The sequence below is a fragment of the Helobdella robusta genome, assembly GCF_000326865.2.
Source record: "Helobdella robusta unplaced genomic scaffold HELROscaffold_29, whole genome shotgun sequence".
NCBI classification, from domain to species: domain Eukaryota; kingdom Metazoa; phylum Annelida; class Clitellata; order Rhynchobdellida; family Glossiphoniidae; genus Helobdella; species Helobdella robusta.
Genome location: NW_008704475.1, coordinates 1,233,445 through 1,251,829, shown reverse-complemented (window position 1 = coordinate 1,251,829; position 18,385 = coordinate 1,233,445). Strand labels below are relative to the sequence as shown.

Sequence of the window (18,385 nt, the reverse complement as noted above, 5' to 3'; positions counted from 1 at the left end):
TTTGCCAAATATATTCAACTCAAACTCGTTAATTAATTTTTCATTTATTTCCGACAATAATAATTCAATAACTTGCTATTGCGGTAAACAATTTTAAAATGAAAAAGGCCTCAAATTACATCAACGGGTATGTAAAGTTTACCACAACCTTTAATGATCGAATAACTCAAACGAAATCAACAACAACAGCAACACTGCCAGCAACAACACTGACGCCATTAGCAACTTCATCAACAACAACGGTGCCAACAATGATTTGCAACAACAGCGGCATCAATATCTATGGCAACAACAGCGGCATCAATATCTATGGCAACAACAGCAATGACACCGCCTGCAACATTATTATCGAAAACAATATCACAATAGCCTCCCCATTGACAACGGCAACAGAAATGATTCCAACAATAACATCAATATCAAAAGCGACAACAAAATCTTCAACGGCATCGACAACAACGCTATTAACAACAACAAACATATCAGCGATACCATCAGCAGCAGTAACACTGACAAGAAAAAATTCAATAAGAGCATCGACAACAACGGCGTCAACTACAATTTAACATCAACATCAATTACAACATCTGCAGTAACATTAACGTCACGCAAGCATGTTTTGTCAAATTATAGTTCAGTAGCGACTCTGAAAAGATTAACGATTAACCTATAAATCAAAAATTAAAAATTTTCAAGTCAAAACCTTGTAAATCGAAAAGCTTGCAGAAAATGCATAATTTTGCTGTTTAACAGTTGTAAGAGAATTCTATCTAATGTTTATTGGTTAACTAAAAAAAATCAACAAATTATATATTATAATAATTGTTTTTTCTCTTTATTTTACGGCTGTGATTGAAGCCGTTAATTTATAATAATCTAAATTAGGCACTCACTTGTAATTTACGAATATGGAAAATTAAATCTTTCTGAAACTGTGAAACTTTCACTCAAATACAATTTTCCGTAGATAAAACTTTAATTTTATTCGAAGAAATACAGACACAGTGTGCGTGTGCAAGTCAGCATATAAGCTCGGGATTCCCTGTGAGATGTGTACACAGCGCACGTGTTCAATCACAATAGCATAGTAGAGTGCGATAAAAACAAAAAAAACTTATTTGTAAAAGCGTATAAAAGCGAAAACGTGTAAAACAAGTGTCGTTTAAATCGGGGGATAGGTGTATTATCCTTGATTTTGAAAGAGACCAGATCGTCCGCAAAGCCGGAGGTGACAGTTTTTGCTAATACGAACAGCAGTGAATTTCTCCCAGCATCGTCTCTGTTTAGATCAGATCACTTCGTCTTGATATTGCTCTTTTTTACGGAGACACAATCGAATGAACTTGAACTGACTGTCTGCCACGAGACAAACTTCTCGAAGTCAAGGGACTATAAAATATCTAAATATTCTCAAAATCTCAATAACATTTTGATTAACAATGATTATATATATATATATATATACACAGCATACATAAACAATAATTAATACTTTTGAAATTTTCCCTTCAGGTGCCTTGAAACATTTTCATTTATTTACTTGTCAACTTAAATTGGTTGGATCAATTTTACAATTTAATCAACTCGGCAATATCATCGTCATATGCCATTTATTGTGATCATAACTGCAGTTTAAGCTGACTTTATTTCTCCTTGTACTCATCCATTTTAAATTTTATGAATGACGAGCATTGTTATTTATTATTATTAATTTATATCCCGTCCTAATGGCGCTTGGATAAACAATGACTTTTGACGTTTCCGTAAGGAAAAAGATCAACTATGCAATAGGTTCAAAGATCGGTAACCCTATCTATTTTTTTTATTAATAAAAAAATCATAAAATAAAAATATTAATTTTTGTTATCAACACTGGTAGATTGGATACAACAGGTCAGTGGAAGATGAAAATATTCAGACGCTAAATTCTCAGACGCTTCGTTCCATTTCAAAAACCTTTGAACTCCGTGCCTACAGCATTTTACTAATTTGGATAAAGAATACTCTAGGCCGTCTTGAAACAGAAATGGTAAGAAAATGTTTATCTCTACCGATAATCAGCTGTGCCGCCGAAGTTATTTCGTTGCCATATAAAACTTCTGGACTCAATATAAAATTGTTGAAGCATCACGCCGAATTACTAAAACTAAAGCTTTGTGAGTATCTCAAACTAAACCCCAGCGGAGGAATAATTTAGTGTGATTTTAGCAGCGTCCACATAAAAAATCGTCATTCATATTTTAGAGAACAATGAAATAAACTGCCACTAAACGGTGCAATTAAAAATCATCTAGAAATTTTCCACAACACCCCAATAAGTAGAAACCTTCTAGATAACAACAATCAACAACGCTACAACCAATCGCAAAAACCTTCTATCAACATCCAACAACGAATCCTAACAGCATTTCCAACTCGAAGAATTAACAACGGTAACGTCAATCAGCAATGACGATGATGACGATAATGATAATAACAACAACAACATCAACAACAACAATAATAGTGATAATAATAATGATAATATTGAGAACTCTTTTATTGGCCGAAAAACTGATGATGATTATGAAAACTGAAAATAAAATCCAAATAGTTCATTCAATGTAATGAAATATATAAATAAAAGAGTGAAAAATATTTGGAAAAAAATTATAAAATAGATAATTAAATTTAATTGTAAAATATAAAATAAAATAAACTATAAATTACGACATAAGTAAAATCTAAAATATGAAAATAAAATATAAAATGTAGTAAATAAATAAAAATAATATAATATAAACTTATTGAAAGTCAATAAAATGGTAAAACTCTGCTCGTACTTTTAAAATGAGTACAATGATGAATACCATGATGATAGAATAGTATAAAAAAAATGGTTCACGCATAGTTTTTGTCATAGTACATAACATATGGTGACGATATAACATTATTAATTAGACTATGTCGAAATTGGTCAGTTCTTTTTAAATCGATAGAAGATAAATTAAAAAGATTATAAAACCTATTGGTGAGATTTCAGAAGTGTTATTTAAAATATTAAAATTTTTAAAATCTTTTACAAGATTTTTTTTTTATTTATTTATATATTTATTTAATTTATATTGTTTAGAGTTCATAAAGCTCGTATCATGGCAAACGGTCAGTTCGAATACTTCAATCTTTTCCCCGCTGAGGACAGCAATGTCGGGCATCAGGGTACTGAACAAATCAGATATCGGATATACTGATTCTTTTTCTACATTCGCGAAAATGTTGATACCAGGTCTTGCGCTTGCCATTATATTATCTAAAATTACTGTGAGACTCACTATGCACAAAAAAGGCGGTGCAATAAAAGATCACCTAGAAACTTTCCACAACAATTTACAACGTTACAACCTAAGAATTGCAGAAGCCATTTTCATCAAACCTGAAAAACTCGAAGAATTAGCAACAGCAACGTCAATCTGGTCCACCAGCCATCTAACAATGACGATGATGACGACAATTTGTCAATAAATAATGCACCGATGATGACAGTTTAACGTCGAAGTAGATCTATCAGCAATAATTTTCATAAAATGTTTGTTAATAAAAATAGCAAAAGTTTTCATAAAATGTTTGTTAATAAAAATAGAGTTTCAATTTTTTTTCATTGATAAAAATGTTACTAAGACAAATTGAAAAATTTGATTATAAGTTGATTAACACTAATTAATCGGTGGATTTACACACACAAATATATTTGAGTTTGAGTTTGTTGGTAATCGTTGTATTAAGTATTTTATTGCGAATCTAAATAGGATCTCCGGTGCTTTTCCTGCTGCTTTAAACCATCGTGCAATTTCAATGTCAGCCTCTCACTGTCTCAGTTAATAAGGGCTTTTCCGATCCACGTCAATGAGATATTGTTTATTATTATTATAATTTATTATTATCGTTTATTATATCGTCTATTATTATTATTATTATTATTATTATTTGTTATATTTATTATAATATATTATAAGGGCTCATAACAAACGTTTTTCAAATTTTTTTGTGCGTATTCAAATAATAAATTAAAACTAACGGGTTTCTTGCTAGTACAAATAACTTAAATTGGTTCAAAATGTTTTTAGTATTAATAGAAATGCCGCTCATATATTGATTGTATTATTAAAACTATTTTAAATATTGTTTGTAATTAATTTAATTCGCAGGCGTTATTCAAAACTAAAGAAGAGAACTGGCTTGATGAAAAACAGTGTTATCTTCAACAAGTTAATGATTTTCAAAACAAATCGGTGTTTATAATATTATGGCATTGATTTAATACTTAATTAGATAATTCAATATAACTTCAAATTTAGAAAAATGTCACTGCTTCATCGACGCAAACAGAGAAAAGAGTTTTTGATGATTTGGAAAATATAAAGCAACAAAATTCGAATCTTAAAAATGAGGTCGTTATTATTTTGTGCTAGGCATATATTTAATAATGTTTTCTAATTCGTTTATCAGGTTGAAAGATTAAACATTGTTATAAATGATAAGAAAATTCAAATCGAAGTTTTGGAAAAAGAGAAACAGAAATCTAAGAGGTATTAATAAATGGTAGATATAAGATGTAACTCAAAATTACAAATATATTGTTGTATTTCTTGACCTCGAAACTGCCAACACCAATGTTATAATTTTGATAATCTTTCTATTTCCAACACCATTGTTGTAGCTTCCAACGATTGTCAAGTGTTTGTTATACGTAGGTTCAAGATTTCAGTTCCAGAAGTGTTCCAGAAGATGTATACTCCGATATGAGGAGCATTACAGTGTGCCTCCTTTTCCTTTATATATTGGCACAGTTGTGCTACTGTTCCATTCCACTGGTAATTTCGATTTACTCCACATCTCTTGACAGATATGTAAGAGGGCTTGGAAGCCTGCCCTACCAGATGCCTTGATGATATCATTTGTAAGTCCAGACGGACCAGTCGCTTTACCTTCCTTCATTGCTTTCAACGCATCCGTAAGCTTCTCAGCTGTGATGCCCTGAATCGGTCCTTTCACCGGAAGTGCATAAAAGTCAACTCCAGTAGGGTTTGTTTCATTCAATAACTGATTGAAGTAATCCTGCCTGTGTTCCTTCACTTTATTCTGCAAGGTTATTATGGTGCCTTTATTATTCTTTATGCATATCCTTTTTCAGTCTTTTGGCCTGATTTGCTATTCGGTAGACTGACCGACATTTCGCTTCTGTGTTCTTTGATCGGTATGTCTTTTGTTCTTTATCAGTCTCCGCCTTCTGCCATTGATTGAAAGCTGCTTTAAAAATTGCAGTAGCTGTCCTAATCAATAAACCCCAAATAAACATCCATCATAAATCATCTTCAGTGCAGGTTTGGTTTATATAGTTTTTTTTAAGCAAACAAAGTTGATTCTTTAGCAAAGTGAGTTATCAGTTGGTGTCGTATTCCTATCAAAAATCGTACCTCTTAATACGAATGAAGCCTTTTAAGGACCCAAACATATCAATTCTCGCTTGTCTTGGTTTAGCTTCAATTAATTCACTTTCAATCAATTATTTACATTTTTAATACACCTAATTAGACCGCTAGAAATAGCTTGAATTTTTTTCACCGGACCTGCAGAGTAGATTTGTAGTCATCCGCATACTTATGAATCCTCAAACCATGATCTTAAATCAAACCTGGTAAGCCAAACACGTACATGAAAAATAACGTTTAACTAAACACTGATCTTTGTGTTACAACCGTTGGCATTTCCCGCTCAACAAACTCCATGAATGACAATTATAAAGCGAACCAATCAAGCACTACACAACCAATACTAAATGAAATCGACAATCTTTTCAAAAACCATTCTTTTTGAAAATGTTAGTTAATTGTTAACGTAGTTGCAAATAAATTTATTGCTCTTAGAGAAATAATTTAAGTCCGAAAACTTGATATTGTCTTTTGATTAAAATATACGTCGTACTTCTGACGATGTTGTTCTGCTTCGTTTGGTACGGTATGCAGAATCTATTAGGTTTAATATCCTGTCCACCTGGTGGTGTCGTCATCATAGTTGGAGATTTATTCAATTCAAATTTCATTTAACAACTTTTGAGCATGTATATAGTGATGTTTTCATTACTTTCATTCTACTTTAAATTGCGGGGTTTGTAACGTCCGATTTGGTAAACTTTTTGAATTTGTGGGTTTTGCCTAAATTTATGACGACCAGTAATAGCAAAATTTTCGTTAAAGTTAGCAACGCCAGTAGCAAGCGATCTTATTGATCCAAAGGTGCATTTTAAAAAATTTTAGTTGCGAGAAAACTTATTTTTCAACAAGTCTTTTCGGTTATAAATAAAAAAAAAATATATTCGTTTACAAAGAATCCAAATAAAAAATTTAGAAATATCGTAGACCTTTATTTTATCTCTAATAAAAAATGGTTTGACCAAATCAGCCAATGATTTTGTTTAATGGATTTTGTTACAAATTATAAATAATTTCAACATGGTTGTTTAACAATATTTATGACGCATACTTGTTTCCATTTGAAAGATTTCTAGAAACTTTGGTACCATTAGCCACAGTCAATAAATTAAATATGAAAATTGTGGATCTGAATACAAAATTGCAGGTTAATTGAAAAATCGTTCATTATTTAATATCGATATTTTGTTACATAATTTTGAGAACAGAGTATTAAAATGAGTGTTTAGCTGATACTGTTTTTAGATATCTACTCTTGTTTTTTTTTTTACTTTTTTTTTAAATTCTCTTTTACGTTTTTTTTATAGGTATCCTTTTTTCATTCTTTATTTTCAAAAAAAGCTGGTGACCCAAAGACGTGACTTGGTTTCTTTAACAAATATATCTTTTTTATAATTTTTTAAAAGTTTATTGGGCCGCCATAACAGAAAATACATATACTGTTTTACCTACAACAACCTCACAGTGCAAGTAAGTGTTCGTAAATCCATGCATCACATTTAATAAGCAAATCAAAGCCAACAGGACAGGGAATTATCATCAGTGTCAAGGCCCATAAGCCTCACATTGTATGTCGGAAAGTTAATAGAAAAGATTATCAAAATAGATTGAGTTGGTTGTTAGAGAAAACGGAGTTCTAAATAAAAACCAGGCAGGTTTTAGACCTGTAAGATATACTGCTGATCAATGCTTACGGTTAAAAAATAAAAATACATGAGAGAAAAATATACTGATTCAATTTGACTTTTCAAATACTACTGCATAGAAACTTATAGAACAAATGATAGATTGTGGTGTGCCCAATACATCATTATCTTCATCAAAACATGAAAGCAACATAGAACTTTGGTGAATCAAAAAGTAAAATAAAACTAATAAAAGCAGGGTTGCCACAGGAAGCAGTATTATATCTACTACTGTTCTTAATATACAACGATCTATTTAATAAATTCTAAGAAAAGTCACTGATTTGTGCATTTGCAAATGATTTGGTAAAAGCGCAGCAAGACAGCTGCAGAGGGAAAAAATAATATTAAAATCTCAAAAAGAGATCGGCGCAGTATCTACATAAAGTAAAAATGTTAGAATGAAGAGGAACATAAAAAGTGTAGTGCCACAATTTTCACAACAGATGTAAAATGGACAATGGACATGCCATTTCAAAATCAATGGTGTATCAATTACGTTTGAGGGAACTCTAGCGTTCTAAAGCGCTAATAGACATGCTGCGCAATTTGGGTATTTTAGACGTGACTTGGTTTCTTTAACAAATATATTTTTTTATAATTTTTTAAAATGTTATTTTGTTTTATATTATTATTTAATAATATTTTAAAATATTTTCAAGTAAATTTTTATTTTTTTGAAATTTTTCAAAGAATTATTTAAATTTATTTATTCTAACTTGTTTTTGTAGTTAAATTATTTGGTAGTTGCCAAAATAATTTACTCATTAGAAACATTTGCTGTACGATGTTTTTGAAGTTTAAAATCTTCTTTTTGCTGCTCATACAAACTTGTACAATCATTTAAATGTATTAATCTCTTTTTCATTTTTTCATTTTCTGCCATTTTGTTTAATTGTAATTGTTTCTAAACTTTTTTTCTGACCGGGCAAGTGGTCTGTGTGGTCCCCTTGTCAGTTGCGTAATAAATAAAATAAAATAAGTTTTTGGCTACGGTGGGAGGCTGGATTTGTTACAAAATGATACAAAAATTGTTGCAACTGATACAAAAATTGAAATAAATTATTCTTATGTGGAAACTGTAACTTTGTATCTTTTTTACGTCTCAGTTAGTATTCGAACGTTTTATTATTCATCAGTGTTGGACTTTTTACGAATAAGTCATACATTTAATTAATGTTTTACGCTTTGTCCTGGGTATGACATAAAACTGCATCCACGCTGCCTTGCGTGCTTTTGAGCGAAAGGCTAGGCCCACCGCTTATAACTGGTGGTTGTCATCAGGATGGGTGTCTGGATGTAAAAACTTTTCCCCAAATTACTCTTATGCCATCACAAAGAAAAACAACGGCCCCTAGTCCCCAGCAGGCCTTAAGTGGTCAAGGGGTGCTATGGTACTTAGACTTGGAACGCTCAATGTTGGATCACTGACTGGCCGCAGCATGGAAATTGCAGAAATGCTCGAGCGTAGAAGGATTGACATCTGCTGCCTTCAGGAAACCCGATGGAAATTGCATGGTGTCGGTCATGTCAACTCAGACAAAGAAAAATGTAAACTATTCTGGAATGGTCAAAAGACGGCCAAAATGGTTTTGGAATTTTTGTCAGAGAACCGCTAGCCCAAGAAGTACTGGATATTAAAAGGATTAATTCACGTCTCATGTGGATCAAACTTCGCATAGAAAAGCAAACAATGATTATTTTTTCTGCATACGCACCACAGACAGGCGAATCAGAAGAGATGAAAAATGACTTCTGGACTGCATTCTTTGACACCATCTCAACAATACCAAAATCTGAAACAGTCCTGATTGGAGGCGATCTCAATGGCCACGTTGGAGAGAAAACAGATGGTTTTGACAACGTGCATGGCGGTTTTGGCTATGGAAAACGGAATGAAGATGGCAACCGCATCCTTGAGTTTGCTGAAAGTCACGGGTTTTGTTTACTGAAGACATATTTTAGAAAGAGGTTAAAACATCTCATAACATACAAAAGTGGACCATCAGCCACGCAAATTGATTTCTTCGCTGTCAAGCAACAACACCGAAGGCTATTCAAAAACGTCGAAGTTATACTTGGCGAATAATGTGTCGCCCAACATAGACTCCTTGTGGCAGACCTGGTTGTCGAACTGTCAAAACATAAGTCTAAACAAATGCCTTGGAAAATCAAAACGTGGAAGCTGAAAAGCAATATTCATCGAGAAAAATTTCAACAGATTGTCGCCACACAGTTAGACCACCAATCGCAAGCCAGTACAGATTGGAGTACATACAAAACCGTTATAATGAACGCGGCAACTACAGTTTGTGAGAAAACTGGTACAAAACGTCAGCATGAACGTGACACTTGGTGTTGAAATGACAGTGTACAAAATGCAATAGCTGAAAAGAAAGTTGCATACAAGCAATGGCAAAAATCAAAGTCTGTTAATGACCATAAAATTTTCCGTGAGAAGAACAACTATGTAAGAAGTCAAGTTGCACTGGCTCGGACAGATCAGTGCAGAGAGTGGCTCACTAAAAGCAAAGGTGAACAAATGAAATCTCTGTATCGTATAGCAAAACGAGCAAAGCGTACGAAAAAAGACATAGTTGGTGCCTCATTTATCAGAAATGACAAAAATGAGATGGTTCTTGAACAAGATGAAATCAAGCTACCGTGGAGAGAATACTTCAATCGTCTGTTAAACGAAACAAATCCCATCAATGTCAATTTTGACGCTCCACCCATCGAAGGTCCGATTCCGAACATCACTGTTGAGGAGCTTACAGAAGCTATGAAAGATGGAAAGGCAGCAGGGCCCTCTGGACTCACAAATGACATTATCAAAGCATCTGGTACTGCAGGTATCCAAACGTTACTACAACTTTGCCGTGAAATCTTGAGAAATTGCTCAATGCCGACTGAATGGAACCATAGCATGACAGTCCCGCTATACAAAGGCATATGTGATCCATTGAACTGTTCATCATATCGGGGTATACGTCTGTTAGAACACTCCGTGAAAATTGTGGAGAAAATCATTGAGAGAAGATTAACGTCGTGCATCACAATTGGAAATTATCAATTTGGTTTTACGAATACTAAGACTCTCGTCAGCACAACGGTTGTCTGAGCAGAATGCAGCACAGATGTTTGAAGATTGGAACACCAGACTCGCTGATCATGAATTCAAAGTCAACATCAGCAAAACCAAAACAAGGAACACTGGTGAACCCATCCAATCCACAGCTACTGGACGATGGCCCTGTTCAGTTTGTAAAGCTGGTGTAGGTAACAATTCAATCAAGTGTCAGCAGTGTAACCAGTGGTGTCACAAACGTTGTTCAAAAATAATTGGTACTTTATCTAAAGTGTTTAATTTTGTTTTTCCTGCTTGCATCAATCCACAACAACAAATTCGAAATAGCACTATTTTGGAAGCCATTAAAATAGAGAAAATCACATTGTTTCAATATCTAGGGAATGTTCTGGATTGTACTGGAACAGCTGAAGCTGCCGTTCGAGCACGCATACGTGCAGCCTGGAATAAATGGCATTTCCTTGCCTCTATATTGATGCGGCGTGACATTCCACTACCACTACGATCAAGACTTTATAAATCGGTGATACGTCCGGTGTTGTTATATGGTGCAGAAACATGGCCAATGACAACCAAACTGGAACAACTCCAACGAACCGACATGAAAATGCTCCGATAGATGCAACGAATTAGTCTGAAGGACCACATCAAATCTACCAAAATCCTGCGTCGTGCTGGTTTGGATGATATAGAGGACGAATGCCGGCAACACCGTCTGCGGTGGTTTGGTCATGTCAAACGAAGTGGAAATAGTGCCATAGCTTCTCTTGCAGATGTTGAAGTACCTGGCACACGTCCCAAAGGCCGTCCAAAGAAGTCCTGGTCGCAAACAATCGAGCAAGACATGAAAGCTCTAAATTTAAATGAAATGGATATAACTGATCGTCTAATTTGGCAAAAAAGTTGATGGCAAAGAAAACAGCGTCCTACCTTGAGAAACCGGGTCTCTGGACGCAAAACGAAGATTGATTGATTGATTGATTAACTTGTTTTTGTATTTATCTATATTTTAGAAGTGATTTAGATTTATCTATATTTTTATAATAAAAATTTATTGAATTTTTCAATTTTAATTGGTTTTTTTTTCGAAATTAAAAAAAATTATGTTCCTATTTTAAAAGTAATTTATGTTTATTTATATTTTTATAATAAAAACTTTTTATATTTTATTATACTTTCTGCTGGACTACAAAAACAACAATAAGACTTTCAATTCACTGTGTGGACCCTAGACCAGACAAAGAAAAACGCACATGAAGGACTGCAGGTCGTCGTTGTTAAACGGTTCATGAATAAGTTACCCGATATGTCTTCTAGTGTTTACTAGGCTTTAGATGTCATTTATGATAGGCTGCTAAATTTTAGTTAACGTGCTCAATAAATGATGAAGAAAATGGACGTACATAAGCCATGGATAGTTAAATCACATATTAAAAGCAGCTCTAATCTAGAATAACAAAAATTGCACCCAGATCAGCATAAAAAAAGCTCTTACTGATTGCAGAGGATACAAGAAAAAGGCAAAATTGAGAAAAAACTTTTAAAAACCAACAATAGATTGTTTAAAAAGTATACAACTCCCACAAAACTAGACTAGAAGAACAGTGAAGCAAAGACTAGTTTTCAACATAAAAGCCACAAAAAGCTGCATTGGTTGCTGTTATTGAAAATAGCATCCTCCAAGAAACAAAAGTCTACGCAGGAATATAGTGCAATTGTCTAAGTGCAGAAAGAAAATCAATAAAGCTAGCAACTGATTGGTTTCAAAAGTGCAAAAATATGGGAAACCCTAGCTATCATAAAAGAAAGTTTGTCTATGATAAACATACTTGTTAAGAGTCAACGCTAATCACTCAGGTAATAGACGAACAAAACGGTTTCGAGCCACAACAAAGGAAGGTCGTTGTGGGAAAGAGGCAAATGAGAGTGGGTAAAGTGTCCAATGTCCAACAAAAAAAACAAAGAGAAAACAAAATAGTACACAAGGTATAAAACGTAAAAGATAATAATTAAGATCATACCAACCCAACTTACACAGCATGAAAGATGCAGAAATGTGTACACTAAAGCTATTTAAGTTTGCAATGTAACATTGGACAAACAAACAACATATAGGGTCACTTTATAACTGACCTTATATCTGGTGATATTTTATTTGGTTTAAAATCACATTTATATTATTCCTTTATTTTCGATACTATGACGTTTACAGAGAAATTTATCATATATAAGAAAGGGAACGATATACTAAAATTATTCTATCTACCAAATTATTCTCATATACATTAGTAATTTTAATATCTAATATTATGTTCATCTAGCGGCATTTTGTCATCTTTTACATTGTTTTATAAAAAATTTGGTTGTACGTTTTATTTTTTCATTTTTTAACTTTTATATTATATTTTCCTTTATTTAATATTTTTAGATTTAAATATATTAAATATTTTTAAGTAAATTTTTTTAAATTATGCTAAAAATTATTCACTTCATATAAAATATAAAAATTTTGTTTTACACCTTTTTTAGAATTTTATTATATTTCGATATTTTCGTGCTTATTGTCAATTTTAATTTATCTTGATTTTTTTTATAATTAAGATTTATTTTGAAAAAAGTAATTATATATTTAAATTTACTTTGATTTCTAAAATAAAGAAGTTTTAGTTTTTCAATGTTGTTCCAAAATTCTATTATATTTTTTTGTATTTTTAAGTTGGACTACAAAAACGACAATAAAAAATTCTCTTTGTAATGAGACAATAAACAACTTATTGTTAAAACCGACCCCTTGAACTATGGTATGTAGGGTATGGTTATTTCTCTCTACGTGGATTCTTGATTCCTAAGCAGACTTATTTCAGATGACTTTGTTAGAAAGGAAACAGTGCTGGCAATCACTGTTGTGTATTGCCGTAATCGATCATTCGTTCGTTCGATCGTTAAATCGTTAGATTACAGCATAATAACTAATTGACAGGTAAATCACGGAATACAACTATTCGTCAGTAGTTAAGTTTCTCTTGTCCGACTAATTACATTGAGTTCTCTAGTCCTGGTATTCTTTACTGCAGTGAGTTCCATCTATCGGAATCTTATCTCTGTCACCAGTGTGTAATCTTCTGTAATCTTTTTCTAACGTCAGTGTTGTAACCTTTTCGACCCAGTAACCACCAACATCGATGTTATAGCTTCAGTACTCGCTATATCTCCAACACCATGTTGTAGCTTCCAACGATAGTCAAGAGTTCGTTTATCCGTAGGTTCAAGATCTCCGACAGGTGAACACAACTACTTTGAACGCAAACTAAGTCGAACGTTTATTTAATACCAGCCGTAATGGTAACAATAAATTAATCCTAATTACATAAAATCACATTAATCACTTTTACGTCACCCGTCTTCTTCTTTACCCGTACTCCTCGTGTCATTCTCGTCGTTTCTCTACTCTTGGCTTCGTATGTCGTCCTATTTATACAGCTTTCTTTTACAATGCATAGATAGATAATTATTGTCATAATTATGGAGCGCTGTATTTATAACAGTATTATGACGGTCATTATATAGGTAGGTCATCGCCGTTAAATGGCTCATGGACGAATTGCGTAGTTACAGTCTGCTAGTGTGTACTAGGCTTGACAGTGTCAAATTTTCAATTTCAATGCCATTCAATATCAATTGAAACAACTAGGTTTCATTTTTTTGTAACATTTAAATGTTTAAACTGGTTTTGGATTTATTAAAACTGAAAAAAAATTCATTATAACCATAACTAAGAAATAGACGTTAAACCAAATGAACGTGAGTTTAAAATGGTGAACTTTACGAATTGATAGAATGAAATGATGTTATATGAAATAATTGATAGCCAAAAGCTTAAAACTGAGATTAATGAATAATTGAATAATATTTTTTAAAAAGTACGTTTTTAAAAAAAGCAACATTTCTTATTTTTTTTATTGAAAGATTTTTTTTAATTTAGAACTTATATAAGTTTGGTTCGAGAACCTTATTTATTTATCTAAAATAGAAAAATTAAGTTCCAGGTACAAATACCAAGCTATTAACACACAATCATAAAACTGACCACGTGTAAAAAAATTATATAGGATTGTAAAAGTCACGCTATAAGCAAAGAATAGAAATTCAAGGATCTTAAGCATAGATAATTATATGAAATATAATTTAAATATCCCCCCTTCTTAAGATATATAAAGTGACAATTTATGTGAAAAAATTTGATTTTTTATTCTTTCACAGCCTACTTTGAAAATCAACGGTGACATCTTTCTAAAAATTCTAACTTTTATTTTGTCCATTTTACTTCTATTGAGTTTACTCCCATTCTGGACATAGACCTGATCGCCCACTTTAAATTCGTGTTAAATTTTTGTCAACTCTCTTCTTGTTTATTTCAAAATTTTGCATCGAATTCTTACAGGCCTGTATTCTATCAGCAACTAAATCGCTTGCTGGTAAGTCATCTGGGGTTATAGTTGACTTTATGCCATATAATATGTATTCCGGTTCGAACTATGAATTGTACGATTGTATTTTTGACACATTCGTCTGCAATGACGAAAAATGCCTGTTTTGCTCCACTGTTAAGTTTACATCTTATTCTGTTTACAAGTATTTGGTTTAGTCTTTCTTTCATTTAGTCCATTTGATTGAGGGCAATCTACACATGTAAAAACCACTTGAACGTTCATCTTGTTGAGATACAGCTTGATTCCTGTAGAATTAATTCCAGTGTACTGGTCGGCTAAAAGTATTTTAATCGTATTTTTCTTAGCAATTGTGTCAATTAACTTTATGAAATCTGTTGCACATTGACTTTTTGTGGTGGAGATCTAAGCATATCTACCAAAATGGTCTACTAAAATATGCTTATATTTCTTTGGTTGATCTACTGTATCAATGGACATAATTTTAAATGGTTCTATTGCGGGTCCTAGTTTTGACATTAATCCTATGATTCTATTTTTTCCGGTTTTGTTCTCTAATTTTTTACAAAATTATACAATTAATTGATCATAGTTTTTGAAATAATAGAATGGTCTTATTTTCTCTTACAATTTTCCAGCTCCAATATGTCCATAATATTCATGCGCCTTTTTTATTATTCTTAAACCAAATTTATCACATACAAATATTTTCGAATTGTCTTTCAATTTTTTTTGAATAATACCATGGCGTTTTTCAGTCTTTTTGGAATTTAATTTATAAGTTTAGATAATTATATGAAATGTAATTTACACTTATTTTTATTCATTTGTAAGGAAAACAATTTGTCACTGGCTACTAACGAAAAAATAAATGCGCTATTGAAGAATCAAGTAAATGGATTTTATTAATGTTATATATATGTGTAAAAGTTACTGAACAAGATTATTTTAAATTCATTATTGTTACAACAATTAATACAACATTACAGTTGTAATAGTTGCGTAACTCATTTGATTAATTTATTGTTTTTATATGTAGAGTATGTATAACACTTAATCACGAACTCATTAACTCTTTCTCCACAAAGTTATTAAAGATCTTGTTTCTGTACAAAAATAAACAAATTAATCTTAGTAAATGTATATACTTTAAACCAGAATTTTCAATTTTTATTACTCATTATCAACATCAGTTAATCTATTTTAATCGACAAATTTAAAAAAATCAAATTATATTATTTGTATGCCAGCGTATGCCAGCAATCTACTGATGTACTAAAAATTGTAGAGCTCGATACTAAAACCTGATGTTTTGTGTACAGTATTCTGAGTACAAACAAAAAATGGAATTCCGGAGAAATACCCAAAATCTGCAGAAAAGCCATAAATAAAAGAGATAATAAGAACCGCTGTGCTTGTTTAAATTTTACTAGTTGAAAAAGGGTTCAACAAACAGTCGCTGTAGCAAAGAAAAGATATTTTTTGAACTTTATGTCTAAGCTAAAACCATCAATTTGTAGACTAATATTTAGTGAAATATTTTTGTATTGCATTGTAAATTGATTTCATTGTTAAATAAATATTTTTCTTAACGTTAGTTGATGACATCGGTGAAAAAGTGTGATGAAAAATGTGAGGAACTTTTGAAAATGACCAACATTTTAAATGAGAAAACGAACGAAAATTTTTCTTTAAAAAACGAATTTATAAAAGTAAAGGTTGGTGAGGTCATGTTTATTTGATAAATTGTATAAAATAATAAAATGAAAATATTGAAAATATTAACTTCATTAAAATATTTTTAAACTAAAACTACAGGTTGAAATTACTTCATGCAAAAACCGTGAAAGCCATCTAATAGACAAGTAAACGATTTTAATTATAAATTAGTTCAGTAAACAAAAAAATGAAATTAAAACGATGTATATTTAAAATAATAAAAAAGGTATTTCATCAAAATTGAACATGCTTTTTGTGCTACTTTTTTTAATATTTTAAACGAAAGGCATCAAAGTAAAAATAATTTCTAATATTCGTGAAAAAGCTTTTAATTAAGAATAACATTATATGGCAGTAGAAAATAAACTGCCATATGACGTTTTGTACCAGTTTTCCCTGTATGAATTGATGGTGGAATGACAGTGTACAAAATGCAATAGCTGAAAAGAAAGCTGCATACAAGCAATGGCAAAAATCAAAGTCTGTTGATGACCACAAAAGTTTTCGTGAGAAGAACAACTATGCAAGACGCCAAGTCGCACTGGCTCGGACAGATCAGTGCAGAGAGTGGCTCACTAAAAGCAAAGGTAAACAAATGAAATTTTTGTATTGTATAGCAAAACAAGCAAAGCGTACGAAAAAAGACATAGTTGGTGCCTCGTGTACCAAAAACGACAAAAATGAGATGGTTCTTAAACAAGATAAGATCAAACTACAGTGGAAATAATATTTTAACCGTCTGTTAAATAAAACAAGTCCCATCAATGTCAATTTTGACGCTCCACCCATCGAAGGTCCGATTCCGAACATCACTGTTGAGGAGCTTACAGAAGCTCTGAAAGATGGAAAGGCAGCAGGGCCCTCTGGACTCACAAATGACATTATCAAAGCATCTGGTACTGCAGGTATCCTAACGTTACTACAACTTTGCCGTGAAGTGTGGAGAAATTGCTCGATGCCGACTGAATGGAACTATAGCATGACAGTCCCGATATACAAAGAAAAAGATGATCCATTGAACTGTTCTTTATACGTATACGTCTGTTAGAACACTCCGTGAAAATTGTGGAGAAAATTATTGAAAGAAGATTAACGTCGTGCATCACAATTTTAAATTTGGTTTTCTAGAGGGAAATCAACAGTTGATGAAATTCACATCCTTCGGCAACTGCAAGAGAAGTACTTCGCAAAGCATTAACAACTATCACCTAGTAGACCTTGAGAAAGCATTTGATCGAGTTCCCCGTGAAGCAATCAGGTGGAGTCTACTACGACAACTCATTCCAGAATATCTTGTTCGACCTGTGATGGAAATGTATACGAATACTACTCTCGTCAGCACAACGGTTGGAAACACAGATGCATTTGACATGGGCGTTTGAGTTCACCAAGGCTCGATTCTCAGTTCACTGTTATTTATAACTGTGATGGAAAAAATCACAAAACCGATACGCACTGGTTACATTTGGAATCTAATATATGCTGATGATATCGTTTTAACAGCCACGTCTGAGCAGAATGCAGCACAGATGTTGTAAGTTGGAATACCAGACTCGCCGATCATGGATTCAAAGTCAACATCAGCAAAACCAAAGCAAAGAACACTGGTGAACCATCCAATCCACAGCTACTGGACGATGGCCCTGTTAAGTTTGTAAAGCTGGTGTAGGTAACAATTTAATCAAATGTCAGCAGTGTAACCAGTGGTGTCACAAACGTTGTTCAAAAATAATTGGATGCAACGAATTAGTCAGAAGGACCACATCAATTCAACCGAAATCCTGCGTCGTTTTGATTTAGATGACATAAAGGACGAATGCCGGCTACACCGTCTGAAGTGGTTTGGTCATGTCAAACGAAGTGGAAACAGTGCCATAATTTCTCTGGCAGATGTTGAAGTACCTGGCACACGCCCCAAAGGTCGGCCAAAGAAGTCCTGGTTGCAAACAATCGAGCAAGACATGAAAGCTCTAAATT

At 32.6% G+C, this 18,385-nt stretch overlaps 1 protein-coding gene across 1 annotated transcript; it reads left to right on the top strand.

Annotated features, from left to right (window-relative positions):
• Positions 1-8,979: 8,979 nt before the first annotated feature.
• HELRODRAFT_174287 (hypothetical protein) lies at positions 8,980-16,558 on the top strand (the record flags this gene model as incomplete). The annotated part of the gene is made up of 4 exons (XM_009020820.1): positions 8,980-9,084; positions 12,099-12,227; positions 16,288-16,407; positions 16,508-16,558. 4 exons carry the CDS (start codon positions 8,980-8,982, stop codon positions 16,556-16,558), a joined length of 405 nt encoding a protein of 134 aa, XP_009019068.1.
• Between the last annotated feature and the right edge of the window lie 1,827 nt (positions 16,559-18,385).